The 26749-nt window shown below is 43.8% G+C and overlaps 1 protein-coding gene across 3 annotated transcripts; it reads right to left on the bottom strand.

Moving 5' to 3' along the window:
• prss23 (serine protease 23) lies at positions 1 to 26749 on the bottom strand. Of its 3 annotated transcripts, XM_085998580.1 has the most exons (4): positions 26359 to 26749; positions 25510 to 25699; positions 24598 to 24672; positions 1 to 2851 (listed from the first exon to the last, which is right to left on the bottom strand). In XM_085998580.1, the coding sequence occupies exon 4, from the start codon at positions 2833 to 2835 to the stop codon at positions 1720 to 1722; it is 1116 nt and encodes a 371-aa protein (XP_085854706.1). In that variant the 5' UTR covers positions 2836 to 2851; positions 24598 to 24672; positions 25510 to 25699; positions 26359 to 26749; the 3' UTR covers positions 1 to 1719. The 3 variants fall into 3 exon arrangements, with proteins under 3 accessions (XP_085854706.1, XP_085854716.1, XP_085854698.1); XM_085998590.1 differs by lacking the exon at positions 25510 to 25699; XM_085998572.1 differs by lacking the exons at positions 24598 to 24672; positions 25510 to 25699 and having other exon boundaries at positions 26359 to 26748.

The following is a 26749-nucleotide window of genomic DNA, read 5'->3' on the forward strand; positions in this document are numbered from 1 at the left end:
ACCCCACGTATTTAATCCCCCTAACACTAAGGGTCAATTTATCATAGCCAATCAACCTAACCTGCACATCTTTGGACTATCCTGCCCTCAGAACCCTGGGTTTGAACTTGCATCTGGGCAAATTGGAGCACCAATGAGTTGAAGCCACCTCAATTTTAAAAACTCTGGGGCTGAAAATCTGCGCTAGCAGAGCAGGACTTCAGCTCCTCTGTCCGCTTGCATGCCTGACCCTGTAAGAATTCCTGGGGTCAGCCAATTTAACAAAATGGCTGTGCATCTACATCAGTAGAAGTGCATTTGGATGTCCACTAGGTAGGGCAAATAATACTGGATAGTCACTGTGAGCCAGTGCTGGCAGAAGATTCAACAAAGCAATAAAAATGGCCCCTTTTCCAAAAAGGCTGCTTTCCTCACAGCAGACATTCAATCACTTGGCTTCTGTAAGGAATCTAGCCTTTATGAATCTGGTGAGCCCCATTTCTGCCTTGCAGGTAGTGCTACATGCCTGCTTCATGCAGGTGTACAGTAAGCTGGGGGCACCACATAGGACTGGTGACATTTTCACACGTGTGACATCACCCTGCTACTATTCAAATGTTTCAAAGGAGCAAATCGCTCCCCCACCCCATCCCCTACCACCACCCAGGGAGCCCCAGTGCAGCCCTAACCAGGCAGAGATCTGGTGTAACAGGGTGCTGCCCAAAGTTCTGTCTCTGTCTGCTGGTAACTCATCCCACATGCCCTAAAATATTGTGGGTTTTGGGGGCCTCTTTTTTATTTTAGAACTTTAAAAAAAATACTATCAAGGAAAAGCATCTTTTAACCATTGTGACAATTCCAGAAGATTCCGTGATTACTGTATGGTGTCGATGCCAAATTGATGCAGTTTCTGTTGTGAAAGGCAATAAAATTAACTTTCCTTCACATACTCTGACAGGACAGTAGCTGGAAGGTGAAAGCTTCATTCAAACAAAATGGACAGGGAGAAAAAGCATGACTTAATAACTGAAGGTTGGAAAGTGGTCTTGAAAAGGACTTGGTGACAGCACACCATCAACTGTGTGCATTTAGATGTTTTAAATATATATCTCCATTTGGTTTCCCCAGATTTTCATTTTCCCATCTTTTTGAAATTCACTTCACAAAGACTGTACAAACTAGAGAAAGAACTGTTCTTTGTAACCAAACTCCATCTGCTTCTGAACTACTCGGGACAAAAACTGGCAACTTCAGCATGCAGGTTTTCCTGGAATCGGGTTGCCACCAATCTTTTTATTTGACCAGACAATCCTTTTTGATTGACTCTTTAAAATAAAAATTGAACACCAACAAATGTCTGATTTTTAAAATGAAATCCATTTAATTCACACATGCTTCTAATGTCAATTTTCAATGAATTGTTACCATCAGCTAGGGGAAAAAGTGAGAGCTCGAGCCATGACTTCCTCCCCTGCCCTAATTTTGCACCCTGTTTAGTTTTAAACTTAGCGAAGGTGGCAACCTTATCCTGGACATACCAAATCTAGATGCATTAAAGTTCCCCAACTTCTCATCAGCAACCTCGATCTCTATGAAAAATTATGCCTTTAGGAAGGCTCCACTGTCTATACTCTTGTGCAAGGCCTCAATGTAAATGTGCAGGGAATGGAAACGTTTGGTATTGAATGTTTAAAACGGACAGTGCCATTCTGGTTTTCCTTGTGATGCTGTCTGAGGGCTTCAATCGGAACGACAATCGCTATAAGTCCCTTTGATCCAGTAACAGATCTGTGCGTATTTCAGCGGTGTGATGCGAACCGCCACATTGTAATCTTGCTGCATCCCGTTGAGGTCCACCCACTGGTGTCCTGAAAATATTCCGACAATCTTCCTTTCCCAGTCATGTTTCTCTGGCAACCATAATTTGGCATACACACCGGAGCCACTGGAGCCCGGCTGGGCATCACAGTGCTGGTAGATGAGATGAGGCGTCTCATTGATTATTGGGCAAAATCGATACACCAGCTGCCCAGGCCTGTCGCTGTCAAATCCTGAAAAATGGATTCTGTTGCCAGCCACTTGGTCTGTAGTTGGCATGATTGTGATCTCCATGTGCGGCCTGTCGTGAGGCCTCTTCAATTCCAGCAGAGCATAGTCATAGTCCATACTGAGGTCGTTCTGAGACCGTATCCAACCCTTTGGCACCTGTGTGCGTTTGACACGTGCCCACCTTGTCAATAATTTTGGTGGAAACTTTGAACTTTTTGCCAGCTGGGTTTTGGGATTCTCTGTTAAAAACCCAACCTTTAATTTTTTTGCCCCCTTGACGTAATCTTTCCCATCATGGATGCAATGCGCTGCTGTTAACACATGTCTGTCTGACACCAGGACGCCTGTGCACCCAGTGGAGATTTTCACCGTTGTAGAAAAGGGGAAGTTGAGCAGGAATTTTTTCCCGCGGATATCAAATCTGCCGTCCACCCCAAAAATCTGTCGCTTGCGGCGTGACCGCAGGGTGGTGTATGGCTTTGAGAGCAGGGCACTGAGGTCAAAGTCGGGGATGTCCACCACAGTGAGGGTTCGAGTGCCGTTGGTGTAAACTGTTTCATAAGAGAGATTTTCCTTCAAGTCCTCTAAGGTAGGGTGAGCTTCTCTCCACAGGCACTCCGCATTGCAGTGGGTTGTCAGCTCCAGCCTGGCTTTTGCAGAGAATCGGGGTTTGTCCAACTTCACTGTTTCTTGGGGAAGGAACACTGGGATCTTGTGTCTGTGCCAGGTCATGTTGGGGTCTATGCCAGAGGACAAGGATTGGTTGGCAAAATACAGAATAATGGCTAGGATCTGTAACCAGCTCATTGTGAAGAATGAGGTCCTGCTCAAATAAAAAAGAAAAATATTCAGTCCGTTCTTGTCAATACTGAACATGAAAATTTATATCCTTTGTTTTAAGAGTCTGTTAAAATGTAGGATTCCTATATTTTACAGGAAAAATTACCTGGATTATAAATAGTAACGTTTAAAATCAATGTTTACTGATTCACACCAATAAATTCTCAAATTTCTTATTTGCTTTGTGAATCAGAAAAAACTGATCTCTTACCAAAAATCAGGTCTAGAAATGCAGACACATTGCAGCTGTGGGCGCAGGTTGAAGAGCTTTGATAATGACTACAGTTATGTTAACAAAATGGATATACTGCATACGATAATCACAACATACAGTTCATAGCACATACTGCACAATTAAACTTTAGCATGAACTATTTCGGTCATACTTTAAAAATATTTATTAATCACAAATGCAATGATCGTGACATGCAACCTTACTGCTATAAATGCATTTTACTGCTAAAATAGTTTTTCAGTATTTTATGATCATTGAAACTTGTATTACATTGCAAAGTGCCATTGAGATCGATACAAATAGTGTGTGAACTATATAAATAGTTGTTGATGGCATTTAGTTTAACTCTGCCGTACTGGTTTTCTTGAGGTTTAATGATGGGTTTATCCTGTTCTTTGGGCTGTAATGTTTTCACTGGTTTTCTTTCATTGCTAAAAATAAAACTGAAAAACACTCAACCTAGGTTTTTAAATTGGCAATGAAAACTGTCTTTATTGGTCCTTAATTATTGATACAAGAAGGTGAACCGAGAAAACTGATTTATAGGGAAATGTGAGGAAAATTTGCCAAATGTCTTAAAATTACTGTTGCTGATATTAGTCAATGAACATTTAATGCATTCATATAATCTTTGTCTGGCATTTAATGGCAGCATTAACCAATTTATTATAAAAGGGCCTTTAAAATAACGAACAAAGGAATACCACCGACTTTCAATGCTATTCCTGCAATCTGGACTTTGAATCCGACAGAACATTCATACTTCTTAATATCCTGTTGCTGCAATGTGTTTGGTTTCCCGCAGATGGAAGTAGAGCTCTGGGAGAGAGCCTCATACTAGAGTGCGACTGCAGCTCTTTCTCATAAAGCAATAATGGGATATTTTCCTGTCACTCAGCCTAATCCTTTTTGCCTGCAGGCACTTGGCTGCTGCCTGTGAAAGTTTAAGAGCCAAATAAAACTTTTATTTTTGTAGAGCCAGCCCAAACCGACACTCGTGCTTCATTGTGAATAAGGGATTTATTTTGCCCATCACCTAATGTTTTAAGTGAATGCTCATAACCAAAATATTGGCAAATGCATAGCCTGTATGGGCACAATATTTTACTTAACAATTTTTAAAACAAATTATGAAATGGCAGAGAGATCCTTGCCAACATTGTCATTGGCTGCTGTAATATTGCATATATGTCCTAATATACTGACAGGTGCGCATGTTTGCCGTGCTTAACCATGTCTTTGCACCTTTCCGTGCAAGTATTTTGCTAGGGTTGGTGCGACTTGTGGTTATTGCAGTTTAAAAGTAAGGTTTATGGATCGAATTTGTTAACGGTGTCATCTAATAATTTCATCTCCTCTTGAAAAAGCCACTGATGAGGTGAACCCTGCTGTATACACTGGCTTGGATTTTCAGATTGGGGGACACACTCACTAGAGACATCCCCTGATCCTCACCAAATTTCCGGCCCCGGAGCTATCTGCATTTAGGAAGTGGGATCCCTTGCCTCTTTGGGAAGTTGCACTAGACTTGGGGTGGAAACTTGCCTGGGGCCTGTCACAGCAGGAGGAAAAGGCAGTTGCTGAGCTACTTGAAGAATTGGCCAAAACGTTTGTTCCTGGGGCCTGGGCATTTACTCCTAGAGGGGTAGGTTTTCCAATTGGACCCCTGATCTGGTGTTGGTCAGGTGCTCCATTATTGACATTTGCCTCACCTTTGATGTGCTGATCATCATGTATAGTGTGGGTGAGCTCCCGACTCAGTGAGCCTGAATTGGGAGTTTGCAAAGAAGAGTGTGTAAGCAGCCTTTTAACGGGTAGTGGGTAAATTTAAAAGAATATGACCACTTTGCCCACATATGAAAACAAAGTAGTATAGCATTGCATTGTGTCTGCAATTGGTGGAGGAAGAGGAATTGAGGGTGTTGCTGTCACTGGCAGCACCAACCCTATGGTGCATGTTAGTTGATGATGTCTTGCGGGGGATAGCACTCTGTATTTGGCTGTTTGCTGATTTTAGTTCTTGTATAGCCAGTTCTACATGATCACTGCCAAGCAGGTGGTTCCCTACCTGTAAATGTGGGTGGGCGGATGCTGGTAGGTGAGGCAGCCTCCCTCTGAGGCAGTCTGATATAAGTAAAGAGGAATTCCCATTGGGAGTCCATTGTCCCATTGTCTATTGTCAACATTTAAATAAAAAAAAGTAATAGCTTTGCCAGAGTACTTGGCATAAAATTTCCTGACCAATTAAATGGAAACAGGAAAGAAACTATAAAAACAAGAAAAAAGGTTTGGCGATAGCTTCAAGATGCTATTGTCAGTCTTGCTATAGGGCTGTGTAAATGCACTTCTAGAAACAGCACACGCTAGCAGCCCTGGATACCCATTTTCTAGGGGTGGGCAGATGAGGGTGCCAAACTGGCACAAACACTAGGAAAATTGCATGGACATCTGTATAATATAATTTTTAATATAATTAGCTGCAAGCTGGCAAGCGCTTCTGGTGGCTTTACAAAACCTGATCAGAGAATTGGATTGGGCACCAAATGGATGGAAATTTGGTGTAATGAATCCCCCTCCATTTTTCTAATAATTTATGCCTGCTCTCATTAATCTCACATAACCGATCAAAAAAATCAAATGTGTTTTAATCCCAGCTTCACTAGGATGGCATATCCATTTTCTATGTAAGCCATCTTGTGTAGCCTCTTGGCGTGAAACAGATAAATTAAAGCCAGTTGGTTCTGAATTACGGCCAGTGTTCTACTGTGGTCTCTGCCCACAGGGAACTGGTTTCACATTACTCAAACTCATTTCACTTGGGACTCTGCGTCATCAGAAACAGATACAGGGAAACCTTTCATCTCATTAATCTGGCCTGGAATTGGACCCATGTCCCAGAGATCAAACATTTGTCTTACTCACTCGTGATGTCCAGCTCCCTAAATTCGTGGGAAAGTTCACTTTTTAGTTTCCATTCTTTAATTTTCACACTGTACTTGCTCTCTCCACATCTTATGCCATTTATGGGGGAGAAAGGCTGCTGCTTTTGCGCTCAGGAGTGTGTACGAGTGGACAGGAGGTAACTCATCTATCCTTCTCCTCTCTGGCTAGCTTTGCTGTGGCCAAATGAGGAATTATGTCTGGCAAATCATGGCTGCAACGATGTGAGGGACAAGTTGCTGTGGTTGTTTTCTTCTCCCTCTCCTTACGAAGAACTTTAAAAATCTGGTTTATCTAATTTATACAGTTGGGCTGATGCCCATTAACAATTCCAATAAACCAAATGAACCAGGAACGGTTAAAGGAAGTTACTTTCAGTGAGAGATGCATATATTCTATACTGCATCTGTGGACCAGTAAGGACTGTTTGGAATTACGTGTGCATTTGCGGAGGTACACTCCTCACCAGACCCTAACCAAATCTTCCAATTTAACAGAATAGTATTGGCTTTATGGAATGTTTTCCCTTCGATGTGAGGCTTTGTGATAATTAAAGGATTAGCATTTTATGTTGGGAGTTTTTAATGATTTAAAGAAAATATGGTGTGGAACTGAGCTGTCCACAACAGCAAGGTCCTAGGTTCCGTATCGGATTAATGCTGGGTTAGTAGTAGGGGTCTTACAATGTCTAAATCAGCAGGGGATTGGCCATATATTTTAATTTTAATATGGTTCATCACCTCGCAGAACCACTGATGCTGTGGCAAAGTGCCCCAGAGAAATACTTCCCCCATGGGTGTGGCAGGTGCCCCAGTTGTACTGGAAATGGCACTGGTGTCTGCTCAAAATATTCAAAGGAGCCCGCCCAACCCTAAGAGTTTAGGGGCACCAATGGTAGGCAGATGAAAGTTGTGCTCTTCCCCAGGTCTGACCCCACATAGCGCAATCAGTACTATTGAACATATTTGAAATGATGTCTACCGGTTTCTGTTTCTCCCCCCCACTAGCCCCTCTGTAGCAAAAAAGAATTGATGATTGCTCTGAAATTCATTCTCTAGCTTTACTTCAAATAACTTGGAAAAACAAATGGATACATAGGCCCTAATTTTCTTTCAATTTTCAATGAATTGGGAATGTTAATAGGTCCTATCCCAATTTATACCCTTGCTAGTCCTTGCCCAACCATTCAGACAGGTGAAGGTGGGCAGGGGTTAGTGGGGGCATAATTGGGTGGGACCCATTAATGCCAGGTCACTTCCCTCTTTTTAGATGTACAGTTTCCTACAGGCAGACAGTTCTACATCCACCATCTTTGTACCTGACATCACGGAAGGAGATAGGGCTGGTGTGATGAAGCAATCCATTGGAATTCTCAGCAGGTCCCCCTCTGCTCCCCCAGGACACTGTACGCCTGCATGAAGCAGGTGTATAGTACTGTCAGGTTGTGGAAATTGGCCCTACATCAGCTGCAGTATGGCTACCAGCCTTTCCGGAAAAGGGCCAAGTTTTATTGAAAACCACCCCTCTTCATCTGCACTTGCAATCACTTCTACCCAGCGACTTGCCTCTGCCACCAATTTCTTGGGCACTCCAGCTGCACGGCTACTAACTGTGGCACCCACCCATTTTATGGAAATGCCTCTGACTCTCAGGAGGACCAGGATGAAAGTCCTGCTCTGCCATGGTTATGCCAATGGAGTGATATTGCAGATCTTCAGGGCCATACTACTAGAGGTCAAAAAAAAATTCTTCCTGTTGGGCTGACAGAATCTCACTGAGGCATCCTGGGAAACTGAAAATGGCACATGCTCAGACTGTGGGATCTTCTTTCAGCTGCCAGTCATAGCTCTAGAGAAAAGGCCAAGCCAAGCTATTGAGAGGCTGAATTCTTCAGGTAAGAACATTAATGAAGGTATTCAAAAAGATATATCATAATTAAGTTATCATGCTATTGTGAAATGTGTAATTGTTTTAAATACTTTTATAATACATTCCCGATTTTGATCCCTTAATCAACTGGCTGAGGAGAAAATATGGTGGATGATTTTTAGGTATTATGAGTGATTTGATTGATTCTCTTGGTTAGCATAGAAGAGTTTTGCGAATATAGGTTAAGGAGCTAGAAGGTGCAAAACTGAGGTGACACAATGTCACAGTGTCAGAAGGGTGTAACTGCAATATTATAAATTTGCATAGGCAGCTTTCTTTATAAATGTGGATGCAGGAATCTATAATAAAAATTACCAGATAAGGTTGACAAAAATGTGACAAGAAGTAGTCAGGGAGTCGGCACAAATGTAAGATTTTTTAATATATTAGATCAGTAGATGGATGTTCAAAAATAGATTTGCAGGATAAAATAATGGCCATTTCAAGTGTCAAATTTACCAGAAAATTTAATTACTGCTTTAATTAAAAATTCAGGAAACCATAGATTGGATATGACTCAAAGCTCAACTTTTTATTCAGAATTGAAAAAATAAATGAAATAACAAAGTATGAAAGGAAAAGGAAATGTTCCTAATTAGTGGTCAAGTGGAAAGATAGAGGCTTAGTGCGGGGGCAGGATGGTGGTAAAACCATCTCTCTGAATCACCAGTCTAAGAAGCAGTCTTCAATCGAAGCAAACTGGGTGGAAAAGATGATCTTCTCTCATTCCAATGTTTGTGTTCTTGTGAAGCCTGAAAATAGGGTGGGAGCTGATATATGCGAAAGAGGTAAACCTTAAAGCTGAGATGGAGATGAAATCTGAAATGATGTGGAGATGGACTCTGGAAGATGACAGAGGAAATGAAGCCTAAAAGGGTTGGGCAACATGAACCCAGAAAGCTGTGAGAATAGATAATTCAAGTTGTTTGGATCTTTGAAGGTGTAGGGGGTGGACTTCAAAGGTGTTGTGGTGGGGAACAATTCAAACTCATGTCCTAGAGAATGAAACAATACCGTTCTAAACATGAATTCACCATGTTCCTCTATTTGAAAAAGACTTTAATCCTCTCTCTCTGGGCTTGATTTGAACCCAGGGTTAGAGGTCAGTCCTTTTTTTTACAAACTCCACATTGTCTTAATGTATTTCTGGCCTACGTTCACACAGCAGTGGAGTCTGGACCTGAAAATGCACAGAAAAGATAGCAGTGAGATGATAACATCTCCACATGCTTGTGGCATGTGTTGCCAAGATATCTGTATAACACTTCATAAACAAGCTCTGAATCACTCTGTGTGGGAGTATATACACGTGCTGTACACTCCGATGCTGTGTGATAACTGAGAATTAAGCATTGAGTTGCCAAATGCCTGAAAGTTAATTCTTAAATTGAGACAAGCAACATAGAATTTCTGGAGTATTCATGTTCTTTTTATTAAAGTTTCTGTAATATCTATCTTCAAATTCCTAATTGTATACAGCTAATCCTGCAACATTACTCCCCTGTGGACTCTTTCCCCGAGTAACTTGATATATCCAAAACAACAGCCCTTTCTTATTAAGTTTAACAAAATAGTTTTTGTTTTATACAAGTAGTATTTCTTGTAAAATATTTTTTAATTAAACCGCCACATGACAGCATTAATGTATTACCAGATTTTCTCCACTTTATGCATTCATTATCTTTTTTAAATTGTGGATAAACCTTCCATCTGAGTAATATCCTGTTGATATACACTGGACAGGACAAATGTCATTCTGAAATAACAACAGAAAATGCTGGAAAAACTCAGCAGGCCAGGCAACATCCGTGGAGAGAAATTAGAGTTGACGTTTCAGGTCTAACCCTTTTTCAAAACTGGAAAGGAAATGAAATAGATCGAAAGGCAGGGCTGGGAGAGAACAAAAGAGAAGAGACATTAAGAGGAATTCAAAACGAGACGAGATGGTGATAGGATTAGTGGAGACAAAAGACGGCTCTAGATTAGGTGTGAAATGTTCTGGCAGAATGGGAGACAGCTGCCATGTGGGAGAGGGAAAAAAAGGGGGGGGGGAAAGGGCCAAAACAAAGATGTGGATAAAATATAAGCAAAAATGTAATGGGGGCCGAGGTTATGATCTGAAATTGTTGAACTCGATGTTGAGTCCGGAAGAAGTGCCTAATCGAAAGATGAGGTGCTGTTCCTCGAGCTTACGCTGAGCTTCCGTGGAACAATGCAAGAGGCCAAGGACAGTGAGGTCTGAGTGGGAATGGAGCGGTGAATTAAAGTGATAGGCGACCGGAAGCTCGGGGTCACCCTTACGGACTGAACGGAGGTGTTCCGCAAAGCGGTCATCCAATCTGCATTTGGTCTCCCCAATGTAGAGGAGACCGCATCGTGAGCAGCGAATACAGTATACTAGATTGCAAGTAGTACAAGTAAATCGCTGTTTCACCTGGAAGGGGTGTTTGGGGCCCTGGACAGTGGGAAGGGGGGAGGTATAAAGGCAGGTGTTGCATCTCCTGCGCTTGCACGGGAAGGTGCCGGGCGAAGGGGAAGGGGTGCTGGGCGTGATAGAGGAGTGGACTAGGGTATCTCGGAGGGAGCGGTCCCTATGGAATGCTGAAAGGGGAGGGGAGGGGAGGGGAAGATGCGTTTGGTGGTGGGATCACTTTGGAGGTGGCGGAAATGGCGGAGGATGATCCGTTGAATGTAGAGGCTGGTGGGGTGAAAGGTGAGGACAAGGGGAACCCTATTGTGGTTCCGGGAGGGTGGGGCAGGGGTGAGGGCAGAAGTGCGGGAGATAGAACGGACACGGTCGAGGGCTGTGTCAACCACAGTAGAGGTCATTGAGTAAATGTCATTCTGAATCGGTTTAACCCTCAGTATCGGGTCATTTTAACTACCTAAGATTATCAGGGTCATTGTTTCCATCCCAGACAATTTTCATCTGCCTTCATGTTCTTCTCTCCTTATCATGTTATTACCTTTTGAATATATTTTATTTTTCCCTCCTCCATTTATCCACCATCCTTTACCTCATCTGCCTTTGCTTCCTGGTTCTTTGTTCCTTTTCCACCATCTTTCTTTTCTCCGTCTTTGCTGACCAATGTTCCATATTTTTTTTCTCTCTCTGCCCTTTGTCCATCCTCCATTTTGTTTTGTATCTTCTCCTGTCCACCTCAATCATTCAATAGTACCATTGGTATCCAAATCACTGACACCTTAATCAGCTAATATATCCTACCAATTCCACTGAAGCCACAACTCTTGTCGGATAATCCTATCCATCCACAAACGCTGGCAGTGGGAGATTCTCTGATTCCAATGTTATTTTCTTGTCTTCTATGTTGAAGCATAAAATCCAAAATACTAGTTCTCCGAGCTTTTCCACATATTTTTCAATCTTGACACACAAGGGTTAAATAATTCATATAAAGAGGACTTGATTGGAATCCTAGAGGGCGATTTTGCCAGCCCTGGGGAGGCGGGTATGAAGGCGGGACTGCCGGGAAAATGGCAGATTTTGGGGGCGGGTGCCCAACCCGCCCCCCCAACCCGCTTCCATGCCATTTTCCCAGGAGGTGGGTAGCCGTCCTGCGCTGGGTCCTGCCTCCTTGGAGGTGGGAAGGGATTAAGATTAACAAGTAGTTAACAGGCAGAAAATATGAATATCCCCTTTTTGCCCTCACAAGTGCGGGCTTCCTGAAGGCTCCAAAACACAGCAGCTCATCGAGGCGAGTACTGGGTCTGCGGGGGTCGGGGGGGGGGGTGCAAAAGTGAGGTAAGTGCAAAGTGTTTTTAAAAGTGTACTTACCTTTGTTTCTTCCTGCAGGCTTCAGTCGGTTTGTATGCGGAGACTCTCGGATCTCCATGTTGCAGATGAGAGATGGCCGTTGCATTCTCATATGCAACAACCATCTCATTTCTGTAAAATAAAGAAGGTTGATGAGGTCTTGAATGCAAGACCTCATCAAACTGCAGCGAATGTCACTGTTTGACAGCTTCACAGAGCTGTCAAACGATGACAATTCATCTGTCAAAAATTTTTGATAGATGAAACGTTATACGTTGACGTGCTTTGCAACTGGCTTCCCCTTAATTGGCCTGCTGAGCCTGCTGGGCGGGCTTAACAAGGTCAATCGGGGAAAATGGCGTGGGTTGGCCACAAATCGATGGAGGCGGGACATCGACCCTCCAAGTAGCAGTCCCACCTCCAACGCGCCCCCATTGGCAAAATCGCCCCGCTAGCCTTTGTGAATGTCTAAGGGACAGAAATAACCATGGTTTTATTATTACACAACTTGAACTGTATTTTATTTCACCAAATGGAGCTGATTCGATTTTATTCTTGTATGATCCTCAAAAAATACTTGAAAGTAAATGATGTCTTGGTAGAAACTTCTCTAAACTTTTCATTGTGTAATTATATTCTTAAGGGGGTGGCAGAATGTGTGATTTCTTTCCATGATCAGTTCTAATACTGCAGAGTTGCCCTCAGAATAGCACTAATATTTGGTTGTGGCAAAGTTATCTAGTTTTGTCTGTAAGTTAATTAGTTTTAAACTTTGCTACCTTACTTATTGAATTGAAATGATTTTAATTAAAAAAATGTTGCACAAGGGGTGCCACGGTGCTCACTCTTGGGATTTGAGTTTGAATCAAACCCAAACTGGTGGGAAGCATGTCTGCTCTTTCTCATATCAATACAGCTCCTAAATGAAATGGGTTTGGCCAGTCTTAATCCACAGGTTTGCAGAATAAAACTGATCAGAATTAAACATTAATTTGCATGATCAGAAACTAAGAGGATGGTTGGTGTGGGAAATGGAAAAATTAATACTGGTGCAGTAAGGTGCACTTTTGAAGTTGGTATTAAGTTGCAGTGCTCGAGGCAGTGTTGAGGGAGTTTTCATGCTATATCCAACCTGGGCTTGCTTGATGTGACAGTGTAGCAGGAGCTTTGTATAACATCTAATTCACGCTGTGCTTGATTTGGCAGTGCTTAATGTCGGTATCTTTGGAATTCTCTACCCCAGAGGGCTGTGGATGCTCAGTCGTTGAGTATATTCAAGACTGAGATCGATAGATTTTTGGACACCACGGGAATCGAGAGATATGGGGATAGGGCGGGAAAGTGGAGTTGAGGTAAAAGGTCAGCCATGATCTTATTGAATAGTGGAGCAGGCTCGAGGAGCCGTATGGCCTATTTCTTATGTTATGATACTGGATATTCCCCAGGACTGAGATCTCTTACCACAATAAGACAACCATAAAAATTATACCATCATTCTAGACTGGCTATGAGCTGACTGAAGCCACCTGATGCCCAAGTATGCAGTACCATATTTTTCTGGAGTCGAGCAGTTCTGAACCGGCTGGTGAAGTGGTCTGATGTTACGGCCCCCATTCCCATCACTGGGGCTGCTCCAGGGTACGACCGCAGCAGCGGTGTGGCAAGAAACTTGACACTGCGGGACTCCATTCAGATAAGATATTTGGGGGGGAAAATTGAGTCTCGCCCCCTTTGGGGCGCTAACTTCACCGGGGCGCTACTTTTAGTGCCCCAAAAAAATTAGCACCCCGCGGCCGAAATTCATCGGTAGCGCCCCAAGGGGGAAGCGGGGTGCTACTGGAAGAGCCCCGCCTCCTTCTTGGGACACTGCGAGTGAATATCGTGGCACTATGTGCCGCAGTGCGACCCGGGGCCCAGCTGGGCCACCAGTGATCGGAGTGCCGGCAAAAGAGCCCGGCACTCAAGAGAAGTGCCGGGTTTACGGAGCGCAGCCGGCACTCCGCGGGGGGGAGGGGCTTCATTGGAGGCCGGGGACGGCAGAGGGGGTAGGTGCTGGCAGGCGGCCAACAACAAAAAGGGCCGCCTGGCACCTTCCCTTTAATTAGCACCGCCTCGGCCACAGGTAGGCCTCCTTACCCCATCGGGCATAGCGTCTGGCGGTAAGTCACGGGGCGCTACCGAAGATCGCGAGTGGGGAGCTGCACACAGCGATGATGATATCGCCAGCGGCGCAGCGCCACGGGGCGCTATCAGTTACCGCCACCGCTAACCTGCTGAATTTCGTGGGAGGCGTGGCGGCGCCGTGCCCGGACGCTTGTTGCTTTGTGCCCCATTAGCGCCCTCTCAGGGTGCTAACGGGAGGCACAAATCAACTGAATTTTTAGGCCTTGATGTTTTAAAAAAATATATCAATGAATTTTTTGATCCCTTTTTTTGTTTCTTTGCAATAGGTTATGGGGGAGTACTTTAAACAAAGCCCTCTCACCACCCCCCCTCCCCGCCCCAGACTTTCTTTTCTCCCTTTACATAACTAATTGTGGTGACATATCGTGGCTTGATGAACTAAATATAGCCAGCTGGGAAAAATGGAAATTCAAGCCCTGTTTTTCTGATCTCTGATCTGGTACTTCAATGCGGTACTGAGGGAGTGCTGTACTATCGAAAGTGCTATCTTTCGAATGAGATGTTAAACCAAGGCCCCTTCTGCAACATCAGGTGAACATAAAAGATCCCATAATACTATTTGACGAAGAACAGGGAAATTCTCCCTGTGTCCTAGCCAATATTTACCTTTCAACCAAAGCCACCAAAACATATTATCTAGTCATTTATCTCATTGCTGTTTGTGGGACCTTGCTGTGTGCAAATTGGATGCCGTGTTTTCCTATATTACAACAGCAACTTCACTTCAAAAGTATTTATTTAGCTGTCTTGGCCGTGAATCACTTAAGACGTCCTGAGATTATAAAAGGCAATATATAAATGCAAGTTCGTTCTTTCTTGTTCTTGTTCCTGACATGTATTTTTTAGTCCAGTTTCTCTCAAGTGTTTAAGTGAATTGAAAATGTGCCTCCCTTGTCCTGTCAGCTGCTGTATCTGTTGGGCCTTGTTCTTCGTCACATTTTGGGATGTCCAACCATTCTGCTGTAGAAAGATTTAACGATCCTGGTTTTTTGATCAGAAGACAGGCCACATTCCTTAGACCAGTCTATCTGGCTCGGCGACCACATCTCCCCGCCCCCACCCAACAGCTGCAAAGTGGGTTTTAAACCTGTGTGGACTCAATTTAATTTAAAAGTAACATTTCAATATCAATCATATTCTGATCCTTCTGTGGCAAAATGGTTGAACATCCCAAAATGTGACATCCTTCATTTGTGTATTTCCCACGAATCCTGCATATTGAATCTCAAACTTACTGCCTTTTATATATGTATGGGTGTTTTTACTGCACTTGAGAGCCCTATTTCTATCTCATTCCTAGTCTTTAATTTCAATTTGAAGCTGCTTTTACATTGTGTGAGGCCCATAATAGTGCTCCAGTCTTCTTGGTTGTAGTGAGTCCTGGCAGTTTTACATTTGGCTTGCAGTCAACTGCATGAGATCCAAACTCTCAAGTTTTGCAATATGTAAAAACACCTTTAAACAATATGTTTATTGCCTACAGTAAACTCTCCCTGTAATGTTCTGATATACCACACCTCACTGTACATTTTCTGACATAGCTCATACCCCTCATGGTAACATTATGATATAATCCACACCCCTCACCATGCACTTTCTGATACACTCCATGCCGCTACTTTTAGCACTTTGCCCCAGGCTCTCTCTCTAACTCTGATTTGCTCTATACCTGTCACTTTAATACTTCTGATATACTTACATCCTTCATTGTAGCCCTACGCTGCTCATTGTAATGATCTCCGATGTACTAAACACCTCTCATTGTTCAATCTAACCCTCATTGTAGCACGTTCTGATATACCCTGTGTCTTTCATTGTAGCACGTTCTGATATATCCCACATGCCTCATGGTAACATTCTGTGATACACCCCACACTATTCACTAACATTTTCTGATGTGCACCACATGCCTCGCTATCCTCTACAGCATGCATTACATTGCACTTAGAAGTGACAATGTTACAGATCTAAGTATTTTCTCCTCTCCTCTCCTAAAGGTGCTGACTATCTGTTGGGCACAGTTTCACAAGCACTGGCAGTCCTCCAGTACCTCACCCAAGTGGCCATTCATCATGTTCAAGTCTAGATGGTGAATGTAAGCAAGCTAACACTGGAGGGCACCACCAATCTCAGTCCTGCTGTCACCTGATATTCATACACACATACTTTCCTTGCAGCAATCAAGAGTGGAAACCCGGTCTGATTTATCCCCTCCTTAACCCTGGTATGCAAAGGCCAATTGCAGTACCCCTATTGTCAACTTGGTTGAGTCATCTGAGGGCTTAAATGATTCTTTGATAGTTTATAGGCTTTAGATATGATTCTGTCCTGGATAAACACTGTGCAGTATGAGTAAAACCACCAAACCCCAGCTGGGACCTGGTAGGAATTCAAAATAAGTTTTGCGTCAAATACTTGTAGTGGGAATAATGACTGATGATTTGTCATATTGTAGTAATTATACATTGCACAATGTGTGATCGACTGTTCTTTCTTCTCCTGGAACTCTATGGTCTAGAGAAATTCCACTGAAATTAAGCGCTCTCAAATCAACCACTTCACTCTGCTGAAACTATTGTTCATTGTAAGAGTATTTGTGGAGCCCTCTCTTTCTCCCCAGGTCTCAAATCTCCCTGAGTCATGAACCACCTGTGGCTAAATGGTCACACAGCTGACCACCTCCAAGAGGACAGCTATTACTGCTCCGGTGTATGTCTCCCTCCCCATTTTGAGGCAGGAGGGACACACCTGGTCTGTAGTTGCTACTTCCCTACAGCAGCATAGCTGAGGTGAGTAGCACAGTTTTATGGGGGAATTGAGTCTGGGTTCCACCACTACCAGGGCACTATGTATCAGTGATCCCTCTTGTGACACTCCGCTGGCAACTACTGGAGCTAATCTTAAAACGGCCAGCTTTTCATAAAACCATACAAAGTTATGCCAATTGATCCATTGTGCCTGTGTCAGTGCGACCTCCTCCACCAGAGATTTCTACTCTAATCCTAAATTTATGTTCTTCCCCATACCCTTTAATATAACTCTTCAGCTCCTCCCTAAGTGATGTGAATTGATTGTAGTAATGCATTCCAAACCCTAATAACCATCTGTGAAAAATTCCTTCCAAGCTCCCCATTATATTTCTAAACTAATCCTCAGTTTATAGCCCCCAATTTACTGACCAGTGGAAATAACCTTTCACTATTTTCTCTCTCAAATCTTTTCATGATTTTGAATGTTTGCATTCGATCCCCCTAACCTTTTCTAAGGTACTGTTGGAACAGCGTGCAACTTGTTGCAGAATTAGCATGTTGTGCATTTAGCTGCTCAATAACACAATACTTATGATTTCTGACATCATCCACAGATGTTTACTGTTGATGGTGCTGTACACATTGTACATTAGAAATCCTCCAAAACAAGGCTGTACTCCTATCCTGACATCTATGTCTGGAGAACATTAACAGGCTGGCACATTCTATGGCATATCTGTGGTCTGAATGTTGAAAACCTTTTGAAGCCCACAGGTTTCCAAAATGATTAAGTATTTTCCAGGGAACGCTCCACTTGCATTGGACTTGATGACTAATGGACATATCTGCGCACAAGTCTGTAAGTGTGTAGGGTGTGTATGTGTGTGAACCTGTGTGCATGGCTATCATAGAGTTACTTGGCCAACTATGCTGACAGACTTATAGAACCACAGTGTAGTTAGCAGACAGATTGGTCTGGTATCAATGCCATTTTTACCTCTCTCTCCCACAATAGAAGAGCTGCACCTGTGTTTTTTTTAATTATCTATTTTCTCCCCTCTACTTTTGCTGGGATAGAGTTACAGGGGTACCTTGCCCGTGTGGCCGTTGATCACGCATAAGCCTAGACTGTGACTATTTAACTATGAGAGGCATCAAAGTCGTCCTTGATCCTTCAGCTAACAGCACACACTTGCACTTTTCCATCAAGGCTCACTGGAGAATGGTATATCTGATTGTTTTCCCCTTTATCGTTCAGTGGCATTGAGGTCAATTGAGGTATCCTCCCCATTGTCTGGTTAAGATCAACTAACTCAGCACAGACAGGGGATCAAACCTGAGACTGTCCAAAAACATCAATGCTTTTTTCATTTCCACCAAAATGAAATGCTAATATAAACCAGGATTTACCCTGTATGTTCAATTGACAAAAATGTTTTGAATTATCTTGTTTATTCCCTGCCTTTTAAGTTCTGGTTTAATTCTCAAAACACAATGAAATCCTGAAACAGCTGAATATATCATGCAGACTGGTGGAAACCACATTGTACGACACAATATTTGAAATGGATCAGTAATTAGTTAAGAAAATCAATTAAGGGACATAGGTAGTGAAGTATATATTCTGTATTTGAACTCTTGGTCCAGAGGGACCAAAATATCCTTTTTCAGTCATTTAAATTCCACATTGATGTGTTACTAACTGATTGGCAACTGCCTCAGTCTCAATAAAGGTGACAAGGTGTCAATCTTGTATATACAATTCAAACTAAACCACAGACGTTTTTTTAAACTTATAATTTTATCTCCTGAAAGCCTTTGATGGGAGAATGGTTCACTGGGTGCCTTCCATTATCCTCCAAAGTTAAGCTCTGCCTGGTGATTAGCCTGCTGGATGGATGATGCCCTCCACAGTTGGATAGCCTGCTGACATTTGCACTTAAAGAATGGCCAATTGGTCAAGACACCAGAGCGTTTCAAATATGCATGGATACATATTCTAGTAAGAACCAGCTCCTTCAGGACAAGAGAAAAAATTTGCCAAAAATTATAACATAAATGTGGATTAGTAATGTTGTGTTAAGGCATATTGATGGGAGAGAGCAGAGTGAGCTTTATCCTGCATATGATCTGTGCTATACCTGACCTGGACAGTTTTATGGGACCATGTAAAGAGAGATAGCTGCTGTGCTAGTAAAACGGTGTAAGCTGGGTGGGTGGAGGAGCAAACTTGGGTAAGGAGTGATTCTGTCAACTTCCCGCTATTCCGCAACAGTAGTTCCACCAGAGGTGACTTTGGCTGTATACGTCTAACCAAATATTTGCGGGCGTATTATAATGAGAGGCAAGTGATGCAAATACGCCATACAGTGTATTTCCTGTCATGTGCACTCTAACAAAGCTGGTATAAATTTTAAAAGGCCAGTCCCACTAATGTGAACAATCTCAGGGTAATGATGGAATTATGGCACCTGGAATAACAGTAAACCAACCCCTTTTTTTAACTGCTCCTTTGGGATTGTGGGCCGCCGATGCACGCAGCAGTTTTTGAGGCCATGGAGTCAGAGATGCAGGAGTGCAGTCTCCCCACCCAGAATAAATTCGGTGCTCTTGCTTCCTCCAAATGGTGTTCAACATGGAGTACTGAGCTGAGGGAGGGTGGTAGATGGTAATCAAGTTTCCTTGCCCATGTTTGACCTGAAGTCATGAGGCTTCATGGGGCCTGGAGTCAATGTTGAGGACACCTCGAACCACTCCCCACCTCTGACTGTATACCCTATGGCCCCACCTCTGTTGGGTGTGTCCTGCTGGTGGGACTGGATCTATTTAGAGATGGTGATGGAGGAGTCTCTAACGTTGGCTCATAGTTATACTTATAGAAATATACCTACTATGTTTGTCTGCTATTTGACTAGTCTGTGGGACAGCTCTCCCAACTTTGGCATCAGTCCCTAGATTTTAGTAAGGAGGACTTTGCAGGGTCCACTGGGCTGGGTGTGCCTTTGTTGTGTCCTGCTTCAATACCTAGGTCACAGTCAAGTGGTCTGTCCGGTTTGATTCTTGTCTTTCTTTCTATCAGTTTGATACAACTGAGTGACTTGCTAGGGCACTTCAGAGGGCAGTTAAGAGTCAATCATGCTGGAGTCACACATAGGCCAGACTGGGTTTCCTTCACTACAGGGTATTAATTCAATGATGTCATTGCATCAGTGTTCATATTTCATGTTTAAAGAGTTTATATTTGTGTTGAACTTGAAATTACCCGGTCACCATGGTGCCACATAAGAGGGGTGCAGGTTTGGTTCCCAATTCCACCTGGTCCCCTATCTCTTCCTTGTTTAAGCAGGGGAGGACTCAGTGGAAACCAGGCACCTTCCTACAAGGGGCGGGGATGGAAATTGCGAAGAGAGTTGTCTCTTGGCTACAATCGTTCACCTCCAAGCAGCTGTTCAGAGCAGCAACAACAGAGCCCTGGAATAGGTCATCCACCTGCATTCTCAGCTGCAGTTAGCATATGGTGTAAGGAGACTAGGGATAAAATAGAGGAAATGATACTCCCCGAAAAAGCCATGAATTAATAATTAACAGTTGATGTCTCATTGAGTCAATGCACCACCTGCGAGATACTGAGTCATATTAACAGGAACGTTCTATCCCAGGTCTGAGCTGAATTAGTTGAGCTCCATGCCTCTGGGCTAGGGAGAAGATGGTCAGCCTGGGTTCTCATTCCAGATCACTATCCAGTGACTCCTGCTGGAAAGTGCATATGTGTGGACATTAGGCGAGGATAGGAACAGACTTGACTGTGTTGCCTTCCATGGCCAAATAGCCTGCTACCACTCTCTCTAGGTTCATACATGAACTAACATCACTAACATCTGGAGACTTGTGCCAAAATTGGGAGAGCTGTCTCACAGAAGAGTCAAGCAGCAGCCTGACATAGTCATACTCACAGAATCATACTTTTCAGCCAATGTCCCAGACTCCTCCATCACCACACCTGTGTATGTCCTGTCCCACCAGGGGTGGCGGCACAGTGATATACAGTCAGGAGGGAGTGACCCTGGGAGTCCTCAACATTGATTCCAGACCACATGAAGTCTCATGGCTTCAGGTCAAACATGGGCAAGGAAACCTCCTGCTGATTACCACCTACCACCCTTCCTCAGCTGATGAATCAGTACTCCTCCATGTTGAACACCACTTGGAAGAAGCGCTGAGGGTAGTAAGGTCACAGAATGTACTCTGGGTGGGGGACTTCAATGTCAGTCACCAAGAGTGGCTCGGAGGCACCACTACTGACTGAGCTGGCCGAGTCCTGAAGGACATAGCTGCCAGACTGGGCCTGTGGCAGCTGGTGAGAGAACCAACATAAGGGAAAATCCTACTTGACCTCATCCTCACCAGCCTACCTGTCGCAGATGCATCTGTCTGTGACAGTTTTGGTAGGAGTGACCACTGCACAGTCCTTGTGGAGACAAAATCCCGTCTTCACACTGAAGACACCCTCCATCGTGTTGTGTGGTGCTACCACTGTGCTAAATGGGATAGATTCAGAACAGATCTAGCAGCTCAAAACTGGGTATCCATGAGGCACTGTGGGCCATCAGCAGTAGCAGCAGAATTGTATTCCACCACAATCTGTAACCTCATGGCCCGGCATATCCCTCACTCTACCATTACCTTCAAGCCAGGTGACCAACCCTGGTTCAATGAAGAATGCACAAGAGCATGCCAGGAGCAGCACCAGGCATACCTAAAAATGAGGTGCCAATCTGGGGAAGCTGCAACACAGGATTATATACATGCTAAACAGCAGAAGCAGTATGCTATAGACAGAGCTAAGCGTTCCCACAACCAACAGATCAGATCAAAGCTCTGCAGTCCTGCCACATCCAGTCCTGAATGGTGGTGGACAATTAACGGGAGGAGGAGGCTCCATGAGTATCCCCATCCTCAATGATGGCGGAGCCCAGCACGTGAGTGCAAAAGACAAGGCTGAAGCATTCACAACCATCCTCAGCCAGATGTGCCGAGTGGATGATCCATCTCAGCCTCCTCCTGAGGTCCCCACCATCTACCTAACAATGTGGAAATTTGCCCAAGTATGTCCTGTCCACAAAAAGCAGGACAAATCTAATCCAGCCAATTACTGTCCCATCAGTCTACTCTCAATCATCAGCAAAGTGATGGAAGGTGTCGTAGACAGTGCTATCAAGTGGAACTTATTCACCAATAACCTGCTCACCAATGCCCAGTTTGGGTTCCGCCAGGACCACCCACCTCCAGACCTCATTACAGCCTTAGTCCAAACATGGACAAAAGAACTGAATTTCAGAGGTGAGGTGAGAGTGGCTGCCCTTGACATCAAGGCAGCATTTGACCGAGTGTGGCATCAAGGAGCCCTAGTAAAATTGAAGTCAATGGGAATCAGGGGGAAACTCTCCACTGGCTAGAGTCATACCTAGCACAAAGGAAGATGGTTGTGGTGGTTGAAGTTCAATCATCTCAGCCCCAGGTCATCGCTGCAGGAGTTCCTCAGGGCAGTGTCCTAGGCCCAACCATCTTCAGCTGCTTCATCAATGACCTTCCCCCCAACGTAAGGTCAGATGTTTGCTGATGATTGCACAGTGTTCAGTTCCATTTGCAACTCCTCAGATAATGAAGCAGTCCATGCCTGAATGCAGCAAGACCTGGACGACACTCCGGCTTGGGCTGATAAGTGGCAAGTAACAGTTGCGCCACACAAGTGCCAGGCAATGACTATCTCCAACAAGCGAGAGTCTAACCACCGCACCTTGACATTCAACGGCATTACCATCGCAGAATCCACCAACATCAACATCCTGGGACTCACAATTGACCAGAAACTTAACTGGACCAGCCACATAAATGCTGTGGCAACAAGAGCAGGTCAGAGGCTGGTTATTCTGTAGTGAGTGTCTAACTTCCTGACTCTACAAATTATTTCCACCATCTACAAGGCACAAGTAAGGAGTGTGATGGAATGCTCTCCACTTGCCTGGATGAGTGCAGCTCCAACAACACTCAAGAAGCTCGACACCACCCAAGACAAAGCAGCCCATCCCCCACCTTAAACATTCACTCCCTCCACCTCTAGCGTACCGTGGCTGCAGTGTGTACCATCTACAAGATGCACTGCAGCAACACGCCAAGGCTTCTTTGTCAGCACCTCCCAAACCTGTGACCTCTTCCACCTAGAAGGACAAGGGCAGCAGACACATAGGAACACCTTCACCTTCAAGTTCCCCTCCAAGTCACACACCATCCTGACTTAGAAGTATATCGCCGATCCTTCATCGACGCTGGGTCAAAATCCTAGAATTCCCTCCCTAACAGCACTGTGGGAGTACCTTCACTTCACGGACTGCAGTGGTTCAAGAAGGCGGCTCGCCACCACCTTCTCAAGGGGAACACGGTGGCATAGTGGTTAGCACTGTTGCCTCACAGCGCCAGAGACCCGGGTTCAAATCCGGCCTCGGGTGACTGTCTGTGTGGAGTTTGCACATTCTCCCCGTGTTTGCGTGGGTTTCCTCCGGGTGCTCCGGTTTCCTCCCACAGTCCAAAGATGTGCGGGTTAGGTTGATTGGCCATGATAAAAATTGGCCCTTAGGGGGGATTAAATACGTGGGGTTACAGGGTTACAGGGATAGGGCTTGGGTGGGATGGCTGTCGGTGTAGGGACCAGCTGCTAGGGTTTGGATGATCAGCCATGATCTCGTTGAATGGCGGAGCAGGCTCAAAGGGCCGAATGGCCTACTCCTGCTCCTATCTTCTATGTTTCTAAATCCCAGGAAAAAAAGAATGGAAATTTGGACAAGGTAACGAACGGCTACTGACACTTGTGGAATCTTACTTAAAGAAGTTTAATTTCCTACAAGAGGGGAGGATAAAGAAAAGGGGATAAAATTGGGAAAACCAACCCCCCACACCGCCTTTTCAAAAAAGATAATAGACAAGAAATGGAAACTGAACATGTAGTCGCAGCACACACACATGTGGTGTGAACTTACAGTTGTTGCCAACCTGGCTGCACTTCGTGTTGAATTGTTCAGAACATTCTGTTATTAACTGTTCCAGAAATTGGAAACTCCCCAATAGAGCAATTCCTTCCTGTTAAACTCCACAATGAAGTGACAGCGCTCCTTTAAGCTGAAGAGGCATTGTCTTCATGAAAGAGTGTGGCAAACTTTTTTATTGGCAAGAGGAAGAGCCAGAGTTACCAGCTGTCATTTTTAGCGTGGCCATGTCAAATAGAAAAACATTGTTTCCAAATAACCAACAATAAAAAGTTTGCCAAACAATTATTTTTTAATGAAAACATTGCCCCTTTAATATTTCTATTAAACATTCATGAAGGAATACTAGAAGCACTGTTGAATGGTAAACTAATCACACCACAATTACTTGTGTACAAAATATGTTCATCAATTCTCTTATTTACGTACAAACACACATTTTAAATTAAAGCAGAAAACCGTGGAAATACAAATTAGGCTAGATCAGATCTGAAAGGGGAAAGACAAGTTAATGTTTTAGGTAGGACTCCCATCAGGATTTGAAATGAAGTTTTGACAAAGGGACTGCAGTGAAAATGTTAGGGGGAGAAATTCAGTGTTGCCCCGTTTGGGGGCGGTAACTTTTGAAAGCTGGGAAACTTAGCGCCAGGCGCTAATGATTCCCAGCTTTTAAAAAATTGGGTTTTAGCGCTCCAGGAAGGAAGTGGAGTGCTAAATCAAGCACTTCACTTCCTTCCTGGAGCGCAACAGGCAGCAGGCGGGGCAGTAGGTGAGCAGCGCTGCACACTGCGCCGAGCAGCGCTGCCGCGTTGGAAGGCTCCTTCCTCCCTTAAAGGGAAGGGCCATCGCTGTGGGCTCTGCAAGAGGAAAGCTTACCTGGTCCCCGACGGCAGCCGCGATCCGGCCCGATCAGTCCGATGTACTGCAACAGAATGCCAGGCTGATCGATCGCTGCCGAAGACAAAGGGAAAAAAACAGAGAAAGAGCATTTCAGAATGTTTTTTACTTACCTCAGCCACCTCGTCTTTAAGTATTGCTCCCAAAGCGTCCAGCCTCCGGATGAACAGCTCCTGCAGCAGCCAGTGTTTTCACCCGGCGATGCTGCAGGGGGCGGAACCGAAGTTCGGGTCTTGGGCGCTACCGGGGCGCTGCGCCGTCACGATCTCCGGGCACAGGAGGTCATGGTGTTAGGGGATTACCACCGCCACAAACCACCAGGTGAATTTCACGGGTGGCAGTAATATCGCCGTGCCCGGGCGGTAAGTCGTTAACGCCCCGTTATCGCCCCCCTGGAGGTGCTAATGGGAGGCACTAACCAACCGAATTTCTCCCCCTTAATCTTTCTTTTCTTTCAGGTGCTGACAGACTTTGTGTATTTCTGGCATTTTCTATTTCAGATTTTTTGTCTGAGCTTTTACCACAAGAAGAGTAGAGCATGCTGCAGAGCAATAAATGAAGAAAGCTACTTGTATTATTTACAGTGCTAGGACAATTTATGACTTCAGAAGTTTCATGCTGGAACATGTTAGATTTCCTGGATAATTATGCTTGATTCTTGCTTTATCTTCTTGCATCCCTTCGAGTTTGTACTGGATATCATTTACACTTTAACAAAAGCACCTGGTCAGAACCAAATCCTGAGCTCTTAAGACTGACCATATTCAGAGGAACAATTACCAGATTCATAAGGTGAAAATGACAGGTGGGGGAAGGGGAATAAGGACCACAAAACCTGCACTCTTAATGGAGAGCGACGCTTATTATCATGAATTACAAGCAAAAACGCACCTGATACAAGCACAGCTCTGACCCAGTCTTCAAATTCCAATGGAGCAATTCACTTCCCATTTACTCCCATTGAATGGAATTGTCATGGATCAAACCTCTTCCCATTCATTCATATTGTTCCGAGTTCAAACTGACCAAACTCTTTTACTGCTCACTGCCATTGTGTAGAATTCCTAATCAAACTGTTGTACTGAAATACAAAATATTATCCTGACTCTCAATTGTCACTCACTTATTCAGATTAGAACTCTCAGTTGATGAAACACATTTGATCCACTGATGATATCATCTGGAGTCAGCAGCACAATTTAGAAGATTAATCAATGTTATGTTTTTTTTAAAAAGGCAGTTTATTTTTCCTTAAAATCCTTACTTTCCTCAATTTTCCCTTCCTTCTACAATTTGCAGACTTTTGAAACCCAAGCTTGGCATCATTTAACCATTACTCTTGATTTACTTGGTCTTCTCTCCTACTCGTTTCAACATTGATAGTGTCCTGCAGTATGGGCCTTAGCCATTCACCTGGGCTTCTCAGTAAAAAAAAATATTTTTCCCTAATTAAGTGTTAATTGTTTCTTTTTAACACAACTCTCTGAATGAAATGATTAACACGGACTAGGAACAAAAATTTGAGTTTTTCTCTAACTCATTTTTTATATTAATCTGAATTCAAGTATCGTCATTCTTTCTTAGTAAAACTGACATTGAGAGTTCTCAGTACTCAGTTGTTAAACATTAGCAGCAGATGTTACAACCAAGTGACTGAGTTCCATAATTTGATCTTCAATACATTGTGTTTAAAGAATGCATGCATTGCATTCAACGGTACAATAAATTAAAAATCCTTACCCGTATCTTTAAGGAAACAGAATCACAGTTCTTTGTTTAACTCCAGTTTGTGTGTGATACAGTTTAAGTTCAAATCAATTTCCATTTCACAAATAAATTGTCTCCTCTCTGTCTTTGTCTGTTGCTTTAAGCTAATATCATTTTTAATGTAGCGATCCAGCTCAGAACTCTGCCTCTGGGGTTAGATCTGGCGTACTGTGCTAGGTCCAGACTGCTGGAATCTCTCTATTTCTACTGCTTGCAGACTATAGTTGTGTTTGAATATTTCTTCCTTACTGGCTGTGTGGGAGTTTGCATTTTAAATCACAGATTCCCTAACATGGCCTTGAAAGGATCCCACTGCGGTCCTAGTGCCTGAAAGCTCTGGCCTGAATTATAATACAACCTCAAA

The sequence above is a fragment of the Somniosus microcephalus genome, chromosome 1, assembly GCF_052327205.1.
Source record: "Somniosus microcephalus isolate GS21.2 chromosome 1, FLI_Smic_1.0, whole genome shotgun sequence".
Taxonomy (NCBI): Eukaryota; Metazoa; Chordata; class Chondrichthyes; order Squaliformes; family Somniosidae; genus Somniosus; species Somniosus microcephalus.